The 23,954-nt window shown below is 39.1% G+C and overlaps 1 protein-coding gene across 1 annotated transcript in view; it reads left to right on the forward strand.

Moving 5' to 3' along the window:
• LOC123718025 (1-phosphatidylinositol 4,5-bisphosphate phosphodiesterase epsilon-1-like) overlaps positions 1-22,135 on the forward strand; it is a 95,064-nt gene extending 72,929 nt beyond the window's left edge. Inside the window, exons 23-42 of the mRNA XM_045674374.1 lie at positions 552-645; positions 778-873; positions 1,462-1,565; positions 2,168-2,310; positions 2,880-3,061; positions 3,486-3,608; positions 4,722-4,891; positions 6,127-6,318; positions 9,313-9,532; positions 11,206-11,330; positions 12,313-12,520; positions 13,491-13,699; positions 14,135-14,261; positions 14,936-15,012; positions 15,135-15,231; positions 16,412-16,544; positions 17,901-17,997; positions 18,597-18,693; positions 19,326-19,445; positions 19,692-22,135. Coding sequence (XP_045530330.1) covers positions 552-645; positions 778-873; positions 1,462-1,565; positions 2,168-2,310; positions 2,880-3,061; positions 3,486-3,608; positions 4,722-4,891; positions 6,127-6,318; positions 9,313-9,532; positions 11,206-11,330; positions 12,313-12,520; positions 13,491-13,699; positions 14,135-14,261; positions 14,936-15,012; positions 15,135-15,231; positions 16,412-16,544; positions 17,901-17,997; positions 18,597-18,693; positions 19,326-19,436 — 2,605 coding nt within the window. The 3' untranslated portion in view covers positions 19,437-19,445; positions 19,692-22,135. The remainder of the gene's footprint in view (positions 1-551; positions 646-777; positions 874-1,461; positions 1,566-2,167; positions 2,311-2,879; positions 3,062-3,485; positions 3,609-4,721; positions 4,892-6,126; positions 6,319-9,312; positions 9,533-11,205; positions 11,331-12,312; positions 12,521-13,490; positions 13,700-14,134; positions 14,262-14,935; positions 15,013-15,134; positions 15,232-16,411; positions 16,545-17,900; positions 17,998-18,596; positions 18,694-19,325; positions 19,446-19,691) is intronic.
• The last annotated feature ends 1,819 nt before the right edge of the window (positions 22,136-23,954 follow it).

A 23,954-nucleotide genomic window follows, 5' to 3' on the forward strand; every position in this document is an offset into this window, starting at 1 on the left:
ATTGTTTTTTTATGGTATCGGTTTGCCACCGTCAAATTGAGATTGATAAAATATACATCTTAATACAAAGGAGGTATTTTTACACAGAACAGAAATATATATCTGAAGGCATGGCAGTGCAATATCAAGCATTTTGCCTTCTATTTCTATCAAAGAAGTGACACAGCCATGCTTTTCTGGAAGCAATTCAAGCCTCTGTAACTTCGTTGTGGATACAATTAGACGCCTGAATTTTCTTGATTTTCAAAGTTATGTTTCGGATAGCATCATTATTTCTGCACTCAGAATTTAGCTAATTTGAATACTTTAGGATTGTTAATTTTAAATTCAGCTGTATTGCCTTCGCAACTCTCAACCCTTAGTTGGTGCATTAGGCATCACATGAAGAAAATAATAAGGAAATATTTTCGTCGCTTTCGTGGCTTAGAGGTCCATGGTTGGATACTTGTGGATACAATAATATTTCGCGTGGATAGGCACAATACTGATAATTGTTTTATAATCGTGAAATCGGTTTGGCAGTAATATTAATTAAAAGTAATAAATTACAGAAGTGCCTTCGTAACGTCTCCATATCCCTTGATCTTAAGTATTGAGAACCACTGCAGCCTGCCTCAGCAACAAGTGATGGCGAGCACGTTTGAGGTCAGTTGTTACGAACATCGCGTTGTAGACGAGGGCAGGCATTGCCCTCACGTCATGTTAAAAATGTACCATAAATTGTTAAGCAACGTAATTTTTTTAGGATTAAAGTTTACTAATTCCGTTTTCATCCAGGCAGTGTTTGGAGAGCAATTGGTAACCTCTTTCCTGTTTGATGTTGATTACACGGACGAGCCACGGCTGCCTAGCCCAGAGCAACTCAAATATAAGGTAACTTATTGGTAATCGATGAAAATACATCGATTAATTGAATCGAATAGTGACATTGACATCGTGACATTTGACAATTGTCCTATTTAGTTAAATTAAACGTTGAAGCTGTTTACTTTTTAAACGTTTGATATATAGTATTAAGTTATTATTTTATTTTAATAGACTTGGTTAGCGCCTGTGCACTTGAACCTTAGGGTCCAAGAGTAGGAGGAAATACTCTTACATTTGATCCGTTTTTTGTTTTCTTTGCTTGTCTGGGGAAGGTGAGACGCGGCAAACGTGTCCACACAAGTCCACATCCGATACAAAAGCCCGCAAATCTTGCAAGGGATTAACGACATCATACGATAAGCTCATGAGACATGATAAGTTTTTAGTTTATTTTTTTATATTTTATTTTAGATTAAGTTTGGTAATTGTATAATTTGTCAGTGCTACTTGCAATTAAATTTTTGTTATGTGGGTAGGTTTATATTTATTTATTTTCCCTTTTAGGGTTGACTGGAAGAGATCGCATGTTATTGATTTGTTTTTATTTTAATGTAATTAAATAAATATATTTTAAATTAGAACTTAATTTTCAAGGTGCTGATAAAAAACAAGAAATTATTTCCAATCGAGTCAAGTCCTACCATTGGCTTAACTGGGGCGACGTCAGTTCACGGAGGAGCACTGTCGTCTACCTACAGGTATGCTATAAGACATCTTTCAATGACATCTATCTGTTTATGAAGAGCTTTAAGCGGAACAGTTGTGCTGATCGAGCCAAGATTTCGTGTACCATTTAACTGTATAAGACTTAATCGGACATCAATGAGAAATCCCATCCGTTTCATCATGACGTCTGACGATGATATGATAATAAATTTCATCATCGGACATCAAGACTGGATGGAAAATTCGACCAGTTTCATCATCACAAGCTTTTTAAGACAGTTCTTGCCTAAAAAACTACTTTATGGAACCAGCTGCAATTCCAGGTATTCTCGAACTTAGGGCTCTTCAAGAAAGGATTTAGAGAAGTGTTGGCATTGGCAGAGGGCTCGTATTGACCGCTTTGAATTGGTACGCTCGTTTCTTGAAGAACCCTAAGTCTAATTGGTTTGGAAATACTTCAGTGGGCATCTAGTTCCACATAGTGGTGGTTAAAAAGCGCTCAATTGTGGAGCGCCTAACCTAACAAAAAAACCTATATATACCTAACAAAAAAAAAATAAAGTGAGTGAGTAAAAGTCCATTGGTACATGACGCTTGCGCCTGCTCATGGATGTACAATTTTACATGTTTTTAGGGCAAATGGTCTCCGCCACACCAGTTCATCCCTCCCAGACGCCAGCAACCGAAGCAGTTCCATCATGTCCAACCAGTCAGCTGGATCATCACTCACAGAGTATCTGTCTGATGATGATTACGATGAAGATGATGATTTTGAAGGTGCATTTTTAAAAATGATTGTAGTGTATCTATATTTTTTATAAAGGCATATCAGCTCAGGCACTTGAAGGACAGAGGGACATAAAATAATTTGATTCGTAGTTTGATCCTTTAACGCTGGCATTGCGATATTTATTCGTTGAGCGAGGAAAGCACCAGCTCTGGAGTCACCGGTACCATCTACCAGGCTCCAACTTAAATCTTTGATTAGCTGTTCACTTGAGCCCCGTCCCAGGAGTCCAAAGGGAAGGGAAGTCCAAGGGGAACAAAATCGAAGTTATAGGAAAAATCGGAAAAATAAAATCCAATTGTAGGGGTTCCAGTCCATATTGGGCCCTACCCTTTTTATATCCCCATCTTTCCTGCCAATCTTTCGTTTCCTACGTACCACTCCGTTACAATTCTGTTCCATGTTTGCTTGTTTTTCTCACCATATAACCCATCCAGCATATAACATCTCTACTCGTGATAATTATTCTTGTTTTAATTAAATTCGAATACGAGAGCACGCCTTCATATAAATTATATTTTGGTCCTTCGAGCCGAAATTTATGTTTCAAACATTTCAGAAAAAGAATTAAACAAAATCCTAAATTCAATGGAGGAGAAGACTGGGCGCTCCCTGTCACTGTACCAGAGTTTTCGTAGAAGTGAGGGCGATGGCGACACGTCTGGAAGTATGAAGCACTCGGCCAGGAAAAGGAGTAACCAAATCGCAAGAGAACTAAGCGATATGGTCACATATGTACAGGTATATAGTGTTAGTTATCCACATCTATGTGGCCCCCGTCTGGGAGACGGCCTTCTCCAACTTTTTGCTGGCCATCCTTTCAATGTCGTCGATCTATCGCTTATTTCGTCTGTATTTTTCTTTGCATTTAGTTTCCGTCTTCGATCATCTTTCATCTGTAGAACAGGCATGCCCATCTCCATTTAAGTTGTCAAAATTATACACCTAATAAAATACCAAAATCGGTGGAGAAAAATTATTCCATTGGCATGGGCTTCCACCTCCAGGTAACCTTCTCCATCCCGTTTGTCACCCCCATTGGTCACCATCCCTTCTTTAATAGCCTCTTTTGTTTCAAGGATTCTTCTTCGTAGTCCTCATTACTGTAGGCCTGGCCGGCCTGTGTGAAATGCGGTTGTCAGATTTTATCAAAATTTTGTTTCAGGCAATAAAGTTCCGTGGGCTCAGTCCCCTGTCACCACGTAGTTCTGTGAAGCAGCCGAACACTGTGAAGGACAATACAGCGCCTTGCAGCAGCTTCGAGTCTTCAGAAAGTGGTGACAGCACGGTATGTTTTAAACGAAACTTTAATAAATAAAATATGTGTGTGTTATGTACACGCGTTAGAAGTTATAATTCTTTGGCGTAACAAGATAAAAATATTTTCATTTTTTTTTGCCTATTTCTTTTTATAAAGACGACTAACAATAGAAAAAAGATATCGAATACATTAAAAGTTGTATTATAACGCATTATCTAGTTAAATAAAGTTTATTTCAATATCACATTTCATTATGTAATTTTAACTATAGCTAACTTGAGGGTTATATGAAAGACTTTGCCCCTTAGAGAATGTTTGATTTTCCAGAATAAAAACTGATGTTTAGGTTACCCCCTCTAAAAGCCTTTCTCAGAGTTAAAAAAACACTCGAATTGGTCCAGCCATCTTCGAGTTTGGCAGTAACATATTTTGGCGATTCAAAATATCTTAAGGAACTTTATCTTAAGCCCAAAACGAAGTTCACCTACTTAAGAACAAAAATTCTCAAAAATATCGTAGATTATAGCGCCACTGGCGTTTTTAAATAATTATTTAAGTAATAAAAAGGAATACATTTTAGTTGGAAATTCATTCGATGTTGGTAGATAGACATTGTCAGTCTGACATTTCAAAATGTCGATTCCGATTTTAGCCGCCGCTCAAGAAAAGTATGGCAATTGACACGTTAACAATTTTGACGTTTGTTTGTGTTTGTCCGACGCCATCTTGTTTAACGCGTTTTGGCGGGTTCCTGAAATTATGAATGTTTAGTCTTAACAAAATTAAAGATAACAATTTGCACCGGTTTTTAGTATCTTTTCGGTTTCTTTTAAAATATTATGTTATTTAAGAAGAGTAAAATATCCTATTAACGATATTTAAGGTACTTTCCCATCATGTCCCATAACTTTGGGACGCCCTGTATAACGTGTTTTATAGGAGACACAAAACCCCTAGTCCATAACCAAGAGGGGGGTCGCCCCTGGGGGGGGGGTACGACCTCCAATTGTTTAAAGAAGACCTTGAAGACTGACTACACACCCACTAAAATGAATGTTCATATAAAGAAAACAAATTCTACACTAGACGCCATCAAAATAACAAAAACAAATTTAATAATTGTTTCATATCACTTACCAGCAACACCTTAGTGGGCATAAGGGCCGCTGCCTCAACGCGCCAGCGATACACCATCCATGCTACAGGTGTTCGTCGGTTAATGAGGCGATTGCGAAGAAGATTTGCAGAAAACATCCCTTGGCCATCATCGCTCATACTGAGAGTCAGTTAGTAAGGACTTATCCAGCCGGGTAAGTCTAATAAGTCTTTAGAAAGGGGGAAGAAGTGTCCTTCAAGAAAAGAGCGTACCAATTCTTAAAAGGCCGGCAACGCACCTACGAGCCTTCTGGCAATGTGAGTGCCCATGGGCGGCTGTATCACTTAACATTAGGTGAGCCTCCTGCTCGAATCCCCCTGTTCTATAAGTACGAATTCTTAAAAGGCCGGCAGCGCACCTACGAGCCTTCTGCCAATGTGAGTGCCCATGGGCGGCAGTATCACTTAACATTACATATGTTAACATATTGGTAGCGCTATGCTAATTAATTATAGTTTTTTATATTGTTTGAAAAAAATAACCTACTAGCGGAGCCAACCAAAGTTTTTTTTTTTATTTTATTATAAATCTAATCAACATATACGCAAGTCCACAAAAAATCATCGAAATCTGTCCAACCGTTATAGAGGTTAATTACAAACGCGCGAACAAAAGATTTTTCTATACAAAATTGATACCAGTTTTTTTTATTAATATTGTCGTCTCTTTCTGTCCAATTGTGTTTACGTTGTGATAAAAGAGACGTGACTTTAGTCTATGAATGGGTTATGAAAAATTTGAGTTGAGTTGACCTAAAGGTTGTAAATACCAAGTCATAAAATCCGAAAAAAAAATGACTTTAGTTATGAAATATTCGATAAAAAAGGCGGGAAGAACCACTACAAAAAATACAGATTACAAATACAGTTTAAGAAAAGAACATAAAAGACAATTTGAAAACGACCACAGATACAAGGAATTTGATGAATTTTTAAAAATAGAATCGCCGTTAATAAGCTCTAAAAAGTATTACATAAAAATATTATTTCTATTGATTGTATTAAGATAATGTATTAAATTTACGGTATTTATTTCGTAATCCTATATGAACTTAGATTATATAACAAAAACTAAAACTAAAGATAGTCAAAGATGGAATACATAATGTATAAACAATATTTACGAAGATAAATGACAACGTCCCAAATCGATGAACGCCATCTGCACATACTATAAAACATGCGTCATTGTCCCATTACGCACATTGGACGCTTGCGCCGCATCTCTCTTCCACACGTTTGGCCTATACGTTCGAGGATTTACTCCTTTATATCCATACAAAATAGTGATAATTCAATAAATATGAAAAAAAATTATTCATAAAAGCTTTTTATGACGTTGTCACGTTAAACTATCGTCCGTATTAAAGTTTATACTCAATTTTTTCAGCCTAAGAATAGACTCCTCAAACTTCGACCCCGTGCTATTCTGGTCGTGTGGGGTACAACTTGTGGCCCTCAACTATCAGACGGAGGACGCCGCGATGGCGGTGAACGCCGCCATGTTTGAGAGCAACGGTTGCCATGGTTACGTAAGAAAGCCGCGGGTTATGTGGGATCCCGGCCATATTGCGTATAGAAGGTATGTTTTTTTTTTAATATTTTTATTACTTGCCAGTACAATTAAAGTTCTTATACGCTTGTAATCTGTGGTGAGTATTTTTTTTTATCTTCCCAGTTCAAAGAAGGTTCATATACACTCGTAATCTGTGGTATTTTTTTTTAAATATCTTGCTAGTACAAAGAAGGTTCTAATACACTCGGACTAAGCGGTGTGTAAAAGCTAGGCCCGGCAATCTTTTTCAGCCCGGATACTGTAGTCATTTCTAACTCTATTTTATTACTTAAATTTCTACTGTGGTGTAGCCATTCAGGCACCAGACACACCTTCGTGTTTTTTCGGCTCGCAAGTCCGTTGCCGTCCTTTTAGGAATCTTTACTTATAGAATACAGGTCAAACAGGCAGCAGGCTCACCTGATATTAAGTTATACCGTTTACTCACACTGCCAGAGGGCTCGCGAGTGCGTTGCCGGCTTTTTAATAATTGGTACTTTTCTTGAATGATCCTAAATCGAACGGAAATACTTCACAGGGTAGCTGGTTTCAAAGTGGGGCGTGTTTGCGTTTCCGGCACCTTCCCTCCATTTTAGACACTTTAATTACCAGAGGGCTCGCGAGTGCGTTGCCGGCTTTTTAATAATTGGTACTTTTCTTGAATGATCCTAAATCGAACGGAAATACTTCACAGGGTAGCTGGTTTCAAAGTGGGGCGTGTTTGCGTTTCCGGCACCATCCCTCCATTGTAGACACTTTAATTACCAGAGGGCTCGCGAGTGCGTTGCCGGCTTTTTAATAATTGGTACTTTTGTTGAATGATCCTAAATCGAACGGAAATACTTCACAGGGTAGCTGGTTTCAAAGTGGGGCGTGTTTGCGTTTCCGGCACCATCCCTCCATTGTAGACACTTTAATTACCAGAGGGCTCGCGAGTGCGTTGCCGGCTTTTTAATAATTGGTACTTTTATTGAATGATCCTAAATCGAACGGAAATACTTCACAGGGTAGCTGGTTTCAAAGTGGGGCGTGTTTGCGTTTCCGCCACCTTCCCTCCATTGTAGACACTTTAATTACCAGAGGGCTCGCGAGTGCGTTGCCGGCTTTTTAATAATTGGTACTTTTGTTGAATGATCCTAAATCGAACGGAAATACTTCACAGGGTAGCTGGTTTCAAAGTGGGGCGTGTTTGCGTTTCCGGCACCATCCCTCCATTGTAGACACTTTAATTACCAGAGGGCTCGCGAGTGCGTTGCCGGCTTTTTAATAATTGGTACTTTTGTTGAATGATCCTAAATCGAACGGAAATACTTCACAGGGTAGCTGGTTTCAAAGTGGGGCGTGTTTGCGTTTCCGCCACCTTCCCTCCATTGTAGACACTTTAATTACCAGAGGGCTCGCGAGTGCGTTGCCGGCTTTTTAATAATTGGTACTTTTGTTGAATGATCCTAAATCGAACGGAAATACTTCACAGGGTAGCTGGTTTCAAAGTGGGGCGTGTTTGCGTTTCCGCCACCTTCCCTCCATTGTAGACACTTTAATTACCAGAGGGCTCGCGAGTGCGTTGCCGGCTTTTTAATAATTGGTACTTTTGTTGAATGATCCTAAATCGAACGGAAATACTTCACAGGGTAGCTGGTTTCAAAGTGGGGCGTGTTTGCGTTTCCGGCACCATCCCTCCATTGTAGACACTTTAATTACCAGAGGGCTCGCGAGTGCGTTGCCGGCTTTTTAATAATTGGTACTTTTGTTGAATGATCCTAAATCGAACGGAAATACTTCACAGGGTAGCTGGTTTCAAAGTGGGGCGTGTTTGCGTTTCCGCCACCTTCCCTCCATTGTAGACACTTTAATTACCAGAGGGCTCGCGAGTGCGTTGCCGGCTTTTTAATAATTGGTACTTTTGTTGAATGATCCTAAATCGAACGGAAATACTTCACAGGGTAGCTGGTTTCAAAGTGGGGCGTGTTTGCGTTTCCGGCACCATCCCTCCATTGTAGACACTTTAATTACCAGAGGGCTCGCGAGTGCGTTGCCGGCTTTTTAATAATTGGTACTTTTGTTGAATGATCCTAAATCGAACGGAAATACTTCACAGGGTAGCTGGTTTCAAAGTGGGGCGTGTTTGCGTTTCCGCCACCTTCCCTCCATTGTAGACACTTTAATTACCAGAGGGCTCGCGAGTGCGTTGCCGGCTTTTTAATAATTGGTACTTTTGTTGAATGATCCTAAATCGAACGGAAATACTTCACAGGGTATCTGGTTTCAAAGTGGGGCGTGTTTGCGTTTCCGGCACCATCCCTCCATTGTAGACACTTTAATTACCAGAGGGCTCGCGAGTGCGTTGCCGGCTTTTTAATAATTGGTACTTTTGTTGAATGATCCTAAATCGAACGGAAATACTTCACAGGGTAGCTGGTTTCAAAGTGGGGCGTGTTTGCGTTTCCGCCACCTTCCCTCCATTGTAGACACTTTAATTACCAGAGGGCTCGCGAGTGCGTTGCCGGCTTTTTAATAATTGGTACTTTTGTTGAATGATCCTAAATCGAACGGAAATACTTCACAGGGTAGCTGGTTTCAAAGTGGGGCGTGTTTGCGTTTCCGCCACCTTCCCTCCATTGTAGACACTTTAATTACCAGAGGGCTCGCGAGTGCGTTGCCGGCTTTTTAATAATTGGTACTTTTGTTGAATGATCCTAAATCGAACGGAAATACTTCACAGGGTAGCTGGTTTCAAAGTGGGGCGTGTTTGCGTTTCCGCCACCTTCCCTCCATTGTAGACACTTTAATTACCAGAGGGCTCGCGAGTGCGTTGCCGGCTTTTTAATAATTGGTACTTTTGTTGAATGATCCTAAATCGAACGGAAATACTTCACAGGGTAGCTGGTTTCAAAGTGGGGCGTGTTTGCGTTTCCGCCACCTTCCCTCCATTGTAGACACTTTAATTACCAGAGGCCTTTGACTTCTGTCAATTTCCCTCTGACAAAATTATCTGCAGCTCTATGTAAAAAAAAATTGCAGGTTTAACCCAATGGACAAGGAGTTCGATGGCATACACGCTGCCCATCTCACTTTGGGCGTTATATCTGGTCAATACGTGGCTGAGAACGTCTACTCCTTCTACAATGCCTATGTGGAAGTGGAGATGCTGGGTGTGCCTGCTGATTGTAAGAAAATTAAGACGAAGGTCGCGAGGAAGAATGCCCTGAACCCAATATGGAACGAGACTTTTACGTTCAAGGTTAGTTTTCTCCATCCAATTGGACACTTAGCGTAATCAACATAAAACTTGGCTTTCAAGGGGGCAATTTGATTTTCGAGGGGGATTTCATTCTTAAGAGGGGCAATGTGATGTTAATGGGGCAATTCGAGAATTAACCCGACGCTTATATATTATATATGTTTCAACACATATCATTTAAGCTTCTGAAGTGAATAATAAAGATTTGTGTATTATAATATGATATTTCATTACGAGCGCGGAATGCCTTTCGTCGAACGTCATTGCAAAAAGTCAGGATGACAGTCGGAAGAAGTTGCAATGACGGTTCCGCACGTGTACTGAACAACTATTTTTAACACAGTTGCCGAAGAATGAAGCAATTTAATATAACTCTCCTTTTTTCTCTTCTCTCCAAGCAAACAATTAGCCGTATGTAATAAATATGTACGGACTTTTTGACTTTTCCGGTAAAATGTTCTCCGAAGCATTCTGTGCAATTATACTGAGTTCCAGTTTATAATAAAATATTGTCGAAATTTACTCATTATGGACAACAATCAATCAATATAAGCAGAGGTTTTTTTTTGTTTTCGTCACCTATTTTGGGTAGGCAAAGGGAACTATAAAGCCATAAAGCCACGTCTTCAGTAGATTTTTTTTATTGATATGAAATGAAATTTAATGAGATGAAATGAAATGAAACCTAACCTAATTCATTGAATCAAATCGTTCAATCTGATATTGAAACAAATTAGTAGCGTCTTTTTAAAAATATTTGCATCAAGCATAAAAACTTCTATGATTTTTTTTAGTAAAAACTTCGTGGTTGGTTTTTTCTTTTTAATAGACATTGTTTTGACAGTTGGGAAAGAGAACGCACGAGTGTGTAATAGCCCACATCCCGAACGCTATACGTCCCTGCAATACGCCGCTTTTTGAGCAACTCTATTAAAAATTATTTGACATAGGAATGTTAAAATAATGTTAGAAAGGCTAACGTGAGGCATATCACAAAAAAGCGTTATGGTATAAATAATAATTAATTTATCAAAAAATATAGATTATAGCGTGACACAAAACGGCCACAGATAAGTCGAACCGACGATGACGTACTATGCATGTTATTGTCTAAATGACAGTTGACACAGGGACGTCATCTTATCAAGCAACGTTTTGGCGGGTTAAATTAATTTCACTAATAAATGTAAAATGGTTTTTAAAATCAGTAGATATAGCGCTAGTGGTTAATATGTATTATTTAAGACATATAGTAAACCATAAACAAATTCTATAATGGACGCCAGCTTCTCAAAAAATTTCGAAGGTGTCCCGCAAGGTCACCTTTTGTTACCAAGACTATTTCCATGTGTATCATGTGGAAGCCAAACGTAAATGATAAAGATGATTAGACAAATCCCAAGGGCTATGGAGCGTTTTATTCTTCGGTTGAAAAGACAAGAAAAAGAAAAGAAGAATATCATACGTAATAAATTAGGAAAGAAAGAAGACGCTCACCAGAAACCTGGGAAGATGGAATATAGGAGAGGGGAAATCGATAGTGATAAGAGACAAATGGAAGAATGGAAGCCTTTAAAGGAGGTCGTGTATTGAAAACGATTAACCTAGAACCTTTCTAGAGTACAGGCTATTTTCATTCCAATCGATATTTATTTTAGTTTTTTTGATTGCAGGTGAATTTCCCCGAACTCGCCCTCATAAGATTCGAGGTTTACGACGCGGACACAAACTATATGCTTTCGCAGCGCGTTATCCCTCTACTCTGTTTGCGGCCAGGGTACAGACATGTGAGACTGCGGTGAGGATTTCTACAATTATTTTTAAAAATACTAATATGGTTATATACTATGGTCTTCTGTTTGTTATTGGTTCAAAAAGATCAATAATATGTTTTTCCAATTCTGCCACAAAGCGGCAAAACGAAATTACATCAATCTATGTGCGTTTTAACATTTGTACGACGGAAAACAACGTGAAACAAATTACCCCTCAAGGTTCAGGCTCAGAAGGACCAAAAATTATCGGAATAGGAGCCCCAGACCTTGGAAGTTTCTGGATTTATTCCTCACGCACTTTTTTAACACCCGCTCGTGCGGTGGACCCAAAAGTCAGGAAAGAAGACTGATTACCAACCTAAGTACAGAAATTATCAAGAATATCCGAGCCCAAGACCAAGGATTGTAGCGCCACTGTTATCTTTATATATAAAAATGAATCCCTGTTTCCCTTGGTCACGGCATCACGCGTGAACGGCTGGACCGATTTCGCTAAATTTTTGTTGTTTGTTATTGTCAGGAAAAGGTTCTTATGTAAGGAAAAATAACGACAATTGCGCGGAAAATTAGAAAATTTAAGAATACTTTTGTTACGATTGCAATTTTTTGTTCTTACAACTCAAACTTTTTTCATGTTATGGTGTTTGACATAACATTGGCATTGCGTGCTGCAAATATCGTCAAAGAGGATGTAGGAAAAATTAGTCAGAGTTATTATATTGATACAATACATATAAAATAATTACAGTCGCTAATTGTTTGTGGCATTCATCTTGGAAATCCATGTTTTTCACATAGCCACTTATTATATGTCGGATAGAAAAGCAAACAAAGAATGTTATCATAAAGCATTTTTAGTTATACCAATTCGAAATCAGTATTCATAGTTAAGACAGTAGATAAAAATTGTATACAAGGTCCATGACAACCTTTCTCGGACCTAAAATCATCAGGCACAGTCTAATCAGGTGCTCATCTAATCAGAAGTCCGCTCTTCATCAACAGATCTCCAACCAACCAGCCACTGAACATGGCGTCTCTGTTGATCTTCTCCCGATGCGCTGAAGAGTTGGCAGGGGAATCGTCCCGGACGGATATGGAACCGACTTCACCCACTCAGAGGAGGAAGATCCACTTCGTGGTGGTGCACGCGGTGCTGATGAGCGAGCCCTACTCCATCTTGAAGGTCACACATGATACGACGACAAATGAGGTAACGTTGGACAATATTCATTTTATATTTTAGAGTTTCTCTGCATCTTCTACTGCATTTACCATGGAGTTCACAGGAGTTGTTCGGATTAATACCTGCCGCTTCATCATCAGACTTCGAGGCAGAACACGAAATTCAATCAGTACCAAGACATCGTTCCACAACGAACCGTTTAAGGCAAATTTGCCGCTTTTTTAAATATATTATATATATACTATAGCTCACGCCCTTCCGAAAACTATATCCTTGAAATCTCATCTCATAACTCCTCCTTTCATGGCGAATCCTTTAAGGTCTCTGCTGTTAGGCTGTGGAATTCACTTCCCGTCCATATTTGCTTGGCTCCTTCTCTATCTTCCTTTAAGTTTCTTCTGTACAAACACTACCTGTCCACATCGTATCCCTGACTTTCTTACTAACTACTAACTGACGTGAGACTTATCTTAAATTATCGTGATTTATGTGCACTTTTTAGTTTCAAGTTTGTTCCTGTTTTGTCTCAACAACTATGTGTTATATGTATTTTTGCACTTCTTGCCTACCTTTAATACATTTTCTTCTCACAGCGGTTGCCTGGAAGAGATCGCTCGAAAGCGATAAGGCCGCCAGTTGTCCTCCTTTTCATTTAATTATGTTCCATTTTTATATTATATGTAACGAAGTGTTAATAAATAAATAAATATATTTTCACCACCTCATTCTTTTTCGATATCTGTGTGCTCATTTCGTTCTGTACACTTCTCTTTTTCCTTTATTGTACCTTGGGCACCAGTTTAGTACTTTCTTGCTCCTCTGGTCTGTTCTTCTTGCCATGTGCCCTGCCCATTTACATTGTACCATTGTTCTCCTTTATCATGTATTCTTTATTTTATCCATTTTTCTTTTCCCCATCATCGTCCCATCTTTCTTTGTCACACCTGTAGCTTTGTATGCTGCGCTTAGGTCTATATAGTTCACGAAATATTTCTAGGCAATAGCCCAGTGCCTCACGAAAGCCGGCATCTGTCGTTCAGCACGCGGCAGCTATGTCTTAGTAGAAGAGGTCCCTTCAAGGACTCCAACTCAGAGGGTGCTGGGTCCTAACGAGAGGGTGTTAAAGGCCTCCAAACCTGGAAGTCGACTTGTGCTGAAAAGGATCGGAGACGATCCAAGCAGCAGGGCATGGTTGACAAGTATTAGGTATTTGAAGACAAATTTTATATAGAACAACGTAACAGGTCATCTGATGTTATGAGCCGCCCATGGACACTGCAAATGTTTGAAGACTATGGCGTTGCCGGCCTTTTAAGTATCTGCATTTTCTTTTCTTGAAGGAATCTAAGTCGATTTGGAGATTTAATCATCAGACTTTTTGGTCCATTTCTGGACGTCCTTTATCTACCTCCAATGCGTCCTGCACACTCAGCGTCCACTGGGAGCCAACCTCCTCGGCGATGTCGTCAGTCCTGCAGATGGGCTGCAGCATGCTCTTTTGTCCTGACGAGGTCTCCATTCAAGGATCTGCTGGTCTATCTGTTTTTGTCTGATCACCAACTTACCTTTTAGACTGACAAATCATGAAACAGATAGGCCCAGATCTAAAAGCGTTATAGAACTTCTGATTTATTTTACCAGGTCAGCATCAGACAAGCCCCAATCGCTACCGTCTGATGAAGAGTCCCAGGAAGACAGCCGGAAATCGGACAATTTCTTAGTCTGCGTTCATAATGTCTGTCATGAGATACCGTATGCTATACTAAAAGTAAGTTATTCAACTCAGAGTCCTCTGTTAAATTTAATCGTAGATTAATGCGTACGCCCCATACGTATACGTCTACGTATGACAAGATATTTTCAGGCACAGAACAGTATCAGTGCCATATATTTATACAGAACTTTATTTCGCTTAACACGCTAGTTTTCCGAAACCTTCATGGTAAGATACGGTCATCGTACGACACGTTTATATGATACGGTCATATTTATTTATACTTCGTTACCATAAGATACAAAATGATTCATATAACAGCAGGTTACATAAGTTACTTGACAACGGGTGGCCTTATCGCTAACAAGCGATTTCTTCCAGGCAACCCTAATATGGAACAATAAAAAATCTAATTACGACACGGTCATGGTATGACATGTCACGTTACGACACGGTCATATTACGATACGGTCATATTACGATACGGTCATATTATGATACGGTCATATTATGATACGGTCATATTATGATACGGTCATATTATTATACGGTCATATTATTATACGGTCATATTATTATACGGTCATATTATTATACGGTCATATTATTATACGGTCATATTATTATACGGTCATATTATGACACGGTCATATTATTATACGGTCATATTATTATACAGTAATATTATTATACGGTCATATTATTTATATTGAGTTTAACTTTGACAGGTTCCGCTGACAGCATCGGCATCATATGTCATCTATCAAGCGCTTACTAAAGCGAGGTGTACGGACGACCCTAAAAGGTAAATAGTGCTGCAAGCATATCAGCTCTCAAGAGTTAATGTGATATAGTCTTGGGAGATTTGTGTATGAATTAATGAAGCTCTCTAAATAGTCTCGCATTATTTAAAAAATCAAATTTCAGGTTCGTCTTAGTAGAGGAGTTGGAATGGGGTGGACGAGCAAACTCCGGACCCCAGCACAGAGCATTAGCTGATGATGAAGTGGTATACACAGCACAGGTAACACTTTAAAAAAATGCTTTAGTCTCTTACAAAACTAAATAATTGACAACAGATGTCGCGCGAGTTCAATGGTAAACATTATGCTGAAATTCAACCCAGGGTCACCGGTAAACTATGGTTTTATGATTATAAGTTCCAAATTTGTCACGTCTATCATTTCCGGAATGCGTTCAGGACATGTATGTACACTTCATCATTTAGCAAGGCTTCGTATTGTTGATAGTAGTATTTGAGAGTGTGGAGAAGATTGGTGAGCTCGACCATATTTTCTTTTCTTGTTCCCAATATGACCGCACCACCTTTCTGTATTATTACTAAATGTTCCGTTTCCGACTAAAATCTGCTGCCTTTTGCTTTATCCTTTATTGTATTATAATGTATTATCTTCTCTCATAATCAATAACAATATTGTTTTTAACAAGCCTTTGCAGGTTTTTGATGTCTTTGTTTATTTTTCTCTGGAAATGTCATAATATTTAAAAAAAACAGTTGTCACTGATATTTGTCAAGTTAACTAATGCTAGGTGGCTCTGCAATAAAAAGTATTTCCTAATTCGACCAAGGGTTCAAAAGAAGGTTCTTAAAAGGCCGAGTCTCTGTCTTTGAGTGCCCATGGGCGATATCACGTGACATCAGGAGGCTTACAAGAGCAAAAGGCACACAAAAACACTATAGAAACGTATACGTAATTAATAGACAAATGGATGGATGTTATAGACCTAAACGTGGCCATAGATTAAAAATGATTTAGCAACAAAATAATGCAAATTGTCTATTACTTTAGTTTTTAATCTGTGTACACGCTCGTTGCTAGCTCAACAAAACTCGAAGCTTGGACCCGGCTCTTACCTCGGCTTGATTAGGTCGAGAGGTCCCATCAGCATTTATCAGTGCTGGAGAATTGTTCGGACCTGCTGAAATTCCTTTTATTCGCCTGGCGTTGAACACAGCATTTTTACCGCCACCTCTATGCGGTCACCTGCCAGTAGTATTTTTAACAATTGTAGGCCTTCAAGAATAGCGTGCCACTGCCTGAAAGGTTGGCACTGGCTAGCCCCAGGAGTTGCAGGTGTCCGGCAATATCAGTTTATTGGAAGTGCTGGTATTACGTGAACCTGCCCATCGTCCTTTACTTCTGATTTTTGGAGTATATATCACATAGAGCCAAAAATTTCAGGCAAACTGGAAAACCTTGGGCAGATTTGTCCTACAAGAAAAAGGCTGTTCGGTGCCCATGCAGATACCAAGGCATAGGGCCTGTATAGCGAGGATCCAACGGGGTCTAAGTATGACGAGGGGGGCAATAACGGGTAAGACTGTCAATCCATTTTTTATACGGTCACGTGACTTGGTTAGGATGACGTAACATGCTTGTAAACAATGCCTGTACCTGTCTCATCCTGTTACCTCGGGCACTGTCAATCGAATCGAAGTGTTACCGCACTTGAGCCTCCTGCCCGTTTGCGCCCTGTTCTATAAGTACCAACTCTTTAAAGGCCGGCAACGCACTCGCGATCCCTCTGTCATTGGAAGTGTCCATTGGCGGTAACACTTGAGCCTCCTGCCCGTTTGCGCCCTGTTCTATAAGTACCAACTCTTTAAAGGCCGGCAACGCACTCGCGATCCCTCTGTCATTGGAAGTGTCCATTGGCGGTAACACTTGAGCCTCCTGCCCGTTTGCGCCCTGTTCTATAAGTACCAACTCTTTAAAGGCCGGCAACGCACTCGCGATCCCTCTGTCATTGGAAGTGTCCATTGGCGGTAACACTTGAGCCTCCTGCCCGTTTGCGCCCTGTTCTATAAGTACCAACTCTTAAAAGGCCGGCAACGCACTCGCGATCCCTCTGTCATTGGAAGTGTCTATTGGCTGTAACACTTGAGCCTCCTGCCCGTTTGCGCCCTGTTCTATAAGTACCAACTCTTTAAAGGCCGGCAACGCACTCGCGATCCCTCTGTCATTGGAAGTGTCCATTGGCGGTAACACTTGAGCCTCCTGCCCGTTTGCGCCCTGTTCTATAAGTACCAACTCTTTAAAGGCCGGCAACGCACTCGCGATCCCTCTGTCATTGGAAGTGTCCATTGGCGGTAACACTTGAGCCTCCTGCCCGTTTGCGCCCTGTTCTATAAGTACCAACTCTTTAAAGGCCGGCAACGCACTCGCGATCCCTCTGTCATTGGAAGTGTCCATTGGCGGTAACACTTGAGCCTCCTGCCCGTTTGCGCCCTGTTCTATAAGTACCAACTCTTTAAAGGCCGGCAACGCACTCGCGATCCCTCTGTCATTGGAAGTGTCCATTGGCGGTAACACTTGAGCCTCCTGCCCGTTTGCGCCCTGTTCTATAAGTACCAACTCTTAAAAGGCCGGCAACGCACTCGCGATCCCTCTGTCATTGGAAGTGTCCATTGGCGGTAACACTTGAGCCTCCTGCCCGTTTGCGCCCTGTTCTATAAGTACCAACTCTTAAAAGGCCGGCAACGCACTCGCGATCCCTCTGTCATTGGAAGTGTCTATTGGCTGTAACACTTGAGCCTCCTGCCCGTTTGCGCCCTGTTCTATAAGTACCAACTCTTAAAAGGCCGGCAACGCGCGACTCCTCTGGCATTGAGTGTCACTTAACACCAGAGTAAACAGAATTAAAACTTCATTTTTCAAATATCGTTTTCAGGTACAACCGGATTTCCGCTAGTAAGCAGTATGACGTCACACGATACCATAGAGAAAACCCCGGTACAGACTGCATACAGCGATCCCACACATTGCAGGTAAAGCCAATGACAGCTGGATGTTCTAGCCTAAACAATATTTCCCTTACAACGCAACGTCACAATGCTCACCTCATATGGAATACTGCTCACATCTCTGGGCTGATACTCCCCATCACCTTCTTCCTTTTGTCCAAATTCAGCGAAGGACTTGTCAATATAAAGCCGTTCAAGTATTACGTTTTTCTACAATAAACCCCCCCCCCCCTCCCTTATTGTCAGCAAAAGTCAACAAACCTCTCAAAAATATTAGTACCTAAGTCTTTTTGGAGTTTACTCCTTAAGAAACGATTCGAGTTATAAGGCCCGGTACGGAAATTTTATGAGGAGTAAAATCAAGTGTAACACGAAAAGTTGAGGCGCTACGTAGAAAGAGACAAACATATATATCTGTAGGATTGAACTCATTCTCTCTCTAAAATTGGATTTGTATAAATTGAACACAATTATTATTATTATTATTATTTATATTGTTTTGTAACATACTTTATGTAATACGCTTTATTGAAGTAATATAAATAATCCGAATAATTACAGATATAAACTATTCAAGAACTTTAGATGAAAAACTGACTGACTAAAGATTTGGATTTTTTCAGACGTGTTTCGAATGCACTAGCGAAAGGATTTGGCCGGTCTAAAGGCCATTCAGATAGAGACATACGATTGTTACAAAGGAGATCTGGTTCTAGAGACGTAAGTTTTTCATTTTAATTGGAATTTGGAATATTCTAATACACCAAAGAGGTTGATTACGAAAATTGTGTTTCAATACTGGCTGATAAGATGACAAAAAAAGTAAAAGTAAAAACGCGCGAAACGTTCTTTTGTTAATTCAAATTCGGATTTAAGATAATACCTATAATGACTAAACCAGTAATAATGAATCTAAAGTTATTTGAATTTGGAATATTATTAGTAAATCACCAAAGAGGCTGGTTACGAAAATTGTTTCAATACTGGCTGATTAGATGACAAAAAAGTAAAAATGCGCGAAACGTTCTTTTGTTAATTCAAATTCGGATTTAAGATAATACCTATAATGAATCTAAAGTTATTTGAATTTGGAATATTGTTGTTTACACCACAGAGGTTGGTTATTTTAACGATGCGAAAAATTTTATGTTAATACTGGCAGACAACAGTACGCATGGATAAAAAAAAGTAAAAACGCGCGTGCGTCTTTTATCAATTCCAATTTACTTTAAGTAAGATATGTATCAAAAATTATTATCAGCCATGATGACAAGTGGAAATTCCCTATTCTGAGGCTCACCTTAAGACCTCACGAAGCAGTCAAGAGACCAACGATTTTTTTCTAAATTTAGGTCCAGTCGGAAGGTGAAACCAATGCTTCTCTAGGAACGGAGGCTTTTGCTGCACAAATGGCTCGATTCAAGAGAGTATCCTTACGGAAGTTGCGCGCTTGGAGATCCTGAGTGTGGCAGGTGAGGACGTTTCTGTTATAGAGAAGTGCTTTGGGGTCTTCCCACCACCTTCAACCCCTGATCCTAGCAGGACTCCATCTGTTACCTTAGGTCTCTCGGTGCAGACATCCCGAACATATATTTAGTTAGCTAGTGCAGCATACACAACATATACTATACATGGCTGGCAATTCTCCTAAATATCTAGTAAAATTTTCTTTTATGAATACGGATACGAATATCTTGGTAAATATAGGAAACTTTCAGGTCTTTCGCCGACTTGGTACGAGTCTGGCGCATCACCGTGCATCTCTATCATCGGACCTCGGATCTCTTTGGGATTTCTTCAGGATAGACAAGGAAAGACGACGCTCTACTCAAACATACGAACCCATCGAATCCAGGTCTCCTGTAAAACTTGCCAGGGACCTATTACAAGTCGTCCAAGAAACCGTTTTCAGCAAGAAATTTGAGGAGAAACGGTGTCCGTTAGTCAAGGAGGAGTCCGATTTAAGTTCCGACGATGAAGAGGGGACGGACAGGGTGGCAAATTTAATAGATTTCTTCTTCACAATCGTTAAAAGCCAAAAGGATGACGGAAAAGGCAGTTGCTTCAAAACAGAAGCGAGCAAAGAAGAGATATACGTACCAGCCAAAGTTAACACGGAGTTGGAACAAAAGATGGAGACTCTAATTGAGTTCCTAGCGTCTACGGGTGTCGAGGAAAACAATGATAAAAAAATCACACTCATGGAGTTCCTATTCGGGCCAGACGATAAATGGGAGAAGCCAAAAATCGAAATCAACACGAAAGGAATGAGTTTATCCGAATCGGATATAAACGTTAAAAATCTTTCATACATAGACGAAACACCGGTCGAAGAAAACGAAACATTGGTAGAAATGCTGCTAAAGTATATGGAACACTATGGCAAGGAGAAATCATTTACGCCATCTTTATCGGAGAAATCCAAATCAGACATGACGATATCCAAATATGAATTTAGCGATATGAGTAAGACCAAATCGGATTCAACATTGCTCACCCAAGACACAGTAATAGAAAAAGACAGATCAAGAAGAATATCAGAAACAGTGGTCGATATGAGTTGTATTAAATCTGATTTGGAAGACATATTCGAAGAGGCCATCCTCCGTGTGTGCGAACTCCAAATGATGGAAGACGATACTATGAGCGAACAAGAGGATGTAGACAACTACAACGCCTACACAAAACCACCACAATACAGTTTACCGTACAGCATTGAACTATCAGACATCTTGGAAGAAGACGAAACATCTGGATTGGATAGAATATCCATACAGGCGAAAGAATGCGCGGAGGAACTCGTAAAATTCATTGAGGACAAACTCCAAAAACACTTGGACGACAGTTCTGGCCCTTCGACTGAAGAGTTCAGTCGCGAATTCGATCTGAGTCCGAGCCAGAAGTCGCAAAGTCTGGTTGATCTTAGGAACATACCGGATCTACCGCCAAGTCTGATAATAAAGCCGAAAGTGATTCGAGTCGATAAATCGACGTCCACGAGCGAGGATTCGATTGATAGAAAGACCGATTCGTCATCTATGGCTGAAGACAAAAGCGAACGCACCGGAAGGGTTTTAGATAAATTGGAATCGTTGCATAGATTCTTTTCCAGATCTCGCTTGGAAATAATTGACGAAAGTCTAGAAGATGATAGGAAGAGCCCAAAGGAGAGGAAACTTTATGCCAGTCTAGACGATGTGGAAGACTTGGCCGAAGATCATGATTGGAAAAGTCCAAAGGGGAGGAGGGGACAAGCCAGTCTAGATGATGTGGAAGATTTGGCTGAAGATAATGATAGGGAAAGTCCAAAGGGGAAGAAATTCCAAGCCAGTCTAGATGACGTGGAAGATTTAGCCGAAGATAATGATTGTAAATGCCCAAAGGGGAAACGAGGACAAGCCAGTTAAGGCAATGTAGACTTGGCCGAAGTCGGGACGACATGAAAGATTTGGCTGAGGATAATGATAGGATTGATGATGTAGATAAAATTGAAGCATATCTTGTACCAAACATATAAACAACTTCTACCGCAGCGTGCCAAGAATCGACTCGAATTTAGCGCCAACGACTCCCAAATGTCAAGATTAATATTTTTGACATGCTCGAAAATAAATAAATCTTTGAAATTAAATAACCTTCCTGGTTATTTATCAATAAAAATCGTGCTGTGCAAATTCTAAAAATATATTTAGTAATAACAAACATATATAAATATATCAAAATATATACTAATAAGTGAGATTTATATAATTGGGATATTTAAATAGTAAATTTAGTTTAGCGCCATCTACCGTTAGAAAGAGACAACGTTTATTTTTTTCCCAGCCATAAATATTATGTTCGACTAAATTTTAAACATTCAGCGGCTACAGTCGTAGTGAATGGTATATTTAAAAAAAAATAGTTAATGTTAGTTGTATTTATAGATATCATAAATTTTATACTATACTATATGGACTCATTTTCTTTACAGATATTTGAGTGGGATCTTATACAAGTACGAATCGTAATTGCTATGATTACGATTTACTTTATTATTAGTAAGATATTGAAAGCAAGCTTTGTTTTTTTGTAATTGATACAATTATACTCAGTTATAATTGCGCGCCATCTGTGGGGATTAATTGTAAACTTTGCTAGAGAAGTTTTACAAATACATAAACAAGGCAAAAAAAGATTTTTTTTTTGGTTTCAGTGTTAAATCTCGTTAATCGGACCAAACATTGTTCACTTTACGATAAAAAATATTAGGAATCAGATAGTTACACAAGTTTTTATAAGTCGTACATTTACGTTATCTACAAATTGTAAATAGCGCCATCTCTTTAGTTATGAAACGATTTTTCAATACTTTAAAATAGACGCAAAAATCTTCTTGTACAATTTTATTTGTCCATGTATTTTTGTTAAAGAATATAAAATTGTTATAGTTTAAATAAATACTAACGACAGTGCATCTGCGTTGTTCACAATTTTTCGTTAATAGCGCCATCTATTGATCAGATATTTTTAAATTTATCGGATTTTAGTAAATAAATGGGCGCAGAATTCTTCATATATATTTTTTATGTTTATGTATTTATGTAAATAACGTAATTTAAATATATGCTCAATAAATATCAGTAGCACAATATTTCATTGAAACAGCGCCATCTCTTGATCAGTTATGGAACTATTTTTAGTAAATAAAAGGAAGCAGAAACCTTCATATAATCTTTATGTATTTATATAATATTATTTAAATATATGTTCAATATATCAATAGAATCTGTTTTCAACAATTTTTCATTGAAACAGCGCCATCTCTTGATCAGTTACGGAACTATTTTTCAATTTGTTTCATACCACAAATATATTATATTTATACTCGTTAATTATAAGAATTTACGTACTAACCATCACGTCGTGAAAATTTATGAAACAAATATTTCTAGACCAAAATAATTATTTATAAAAATATGTAAACAAATCTAAATTCAATTTCTATACCTAAACGGTTGTATCGCAGTTACGAACATCCGTAAGTTATAGGAACTGACAGCCTAAATTTGTTATATTTCTATGTGTCTATGTTTGCATTCGAAATATATTTTATGAAATAAACATTTTATGAAGCGGCTTGTTTTTTATTTGACAATAATTTTATTACTTTAATCAAAGACTACAAGACATCTCTAAGCAACAACTGGGCACCAAATAGACCAAGATCAGAGCGTTTTTATCTTAAAAGAGACTAAGTATAGATACCGGCATAAATTTAAAGGAAGATAGAGAAGGAGCCAAGCAAATATGGACGGGAAGTGAATTCCATAGCCTAACTGCAGAGACCTTAAAGGATTCGCCAAGAAGGGAGGAGTTATGAGATGGGATTTCAAGGATATAGTTTTCGGAAGAGCGTAAGCTATACTTATGGGCTCCCAAAAAATTGATGTCACTTTTGAGATAGGAATGAATATAGGAGATGGAGAACATGAGCATCACGTCGCTGACGAATGGGTAAACTGCCTAGACGCTTGCGGAACGCAGAGGTCGTACTTTTTATATCTGATACAGAAATTTTGGAGACGATCCAGTTTATTTAGCAATTTCTCGTTTAGATCGGAAGAGCAAGAATCGATGCAGTCTAGTAATGGCAGGAGGAGAGATTGTGCCAGTGAGGTTTTAGTGCTAAAGGGAAGAAAATTACTAAGACACTGGAAGCACCGAACAATTTGCGGCTAACTTCATCAACACAGACATAGACATAACATTTATTACTAACAAAACACACACACATAAACACATAAAATAACAATAACATACTGCTCCCAGGATAAATTTTGATCAAGTAAAACCCCCAAATCACATCGTCGATATATACAGGAGATATCCTTGGTATAGAACATAGATAATATGTTTTGTGATTGATATGATATTAACTAAACGAGGCGTCAACCAGATCCATTCCTCACCAATAGCCCGCAATGTCACAACTGCCGAGA

This window comes from Pieris brassicae, chromosome 14 (assembly GCF_905147105.1).
Source record: "Pieris brassicae chromosome 14, ilPieBrab1.1, whole genome shotgun sequence".
Taxonomy (NCBI): domain Eukaryota; kingdom Metazoa; phylum Arthropoda; class Insecta; order Lepidoptera; family Pieridae; genus Pieris; species Pieris brassicae.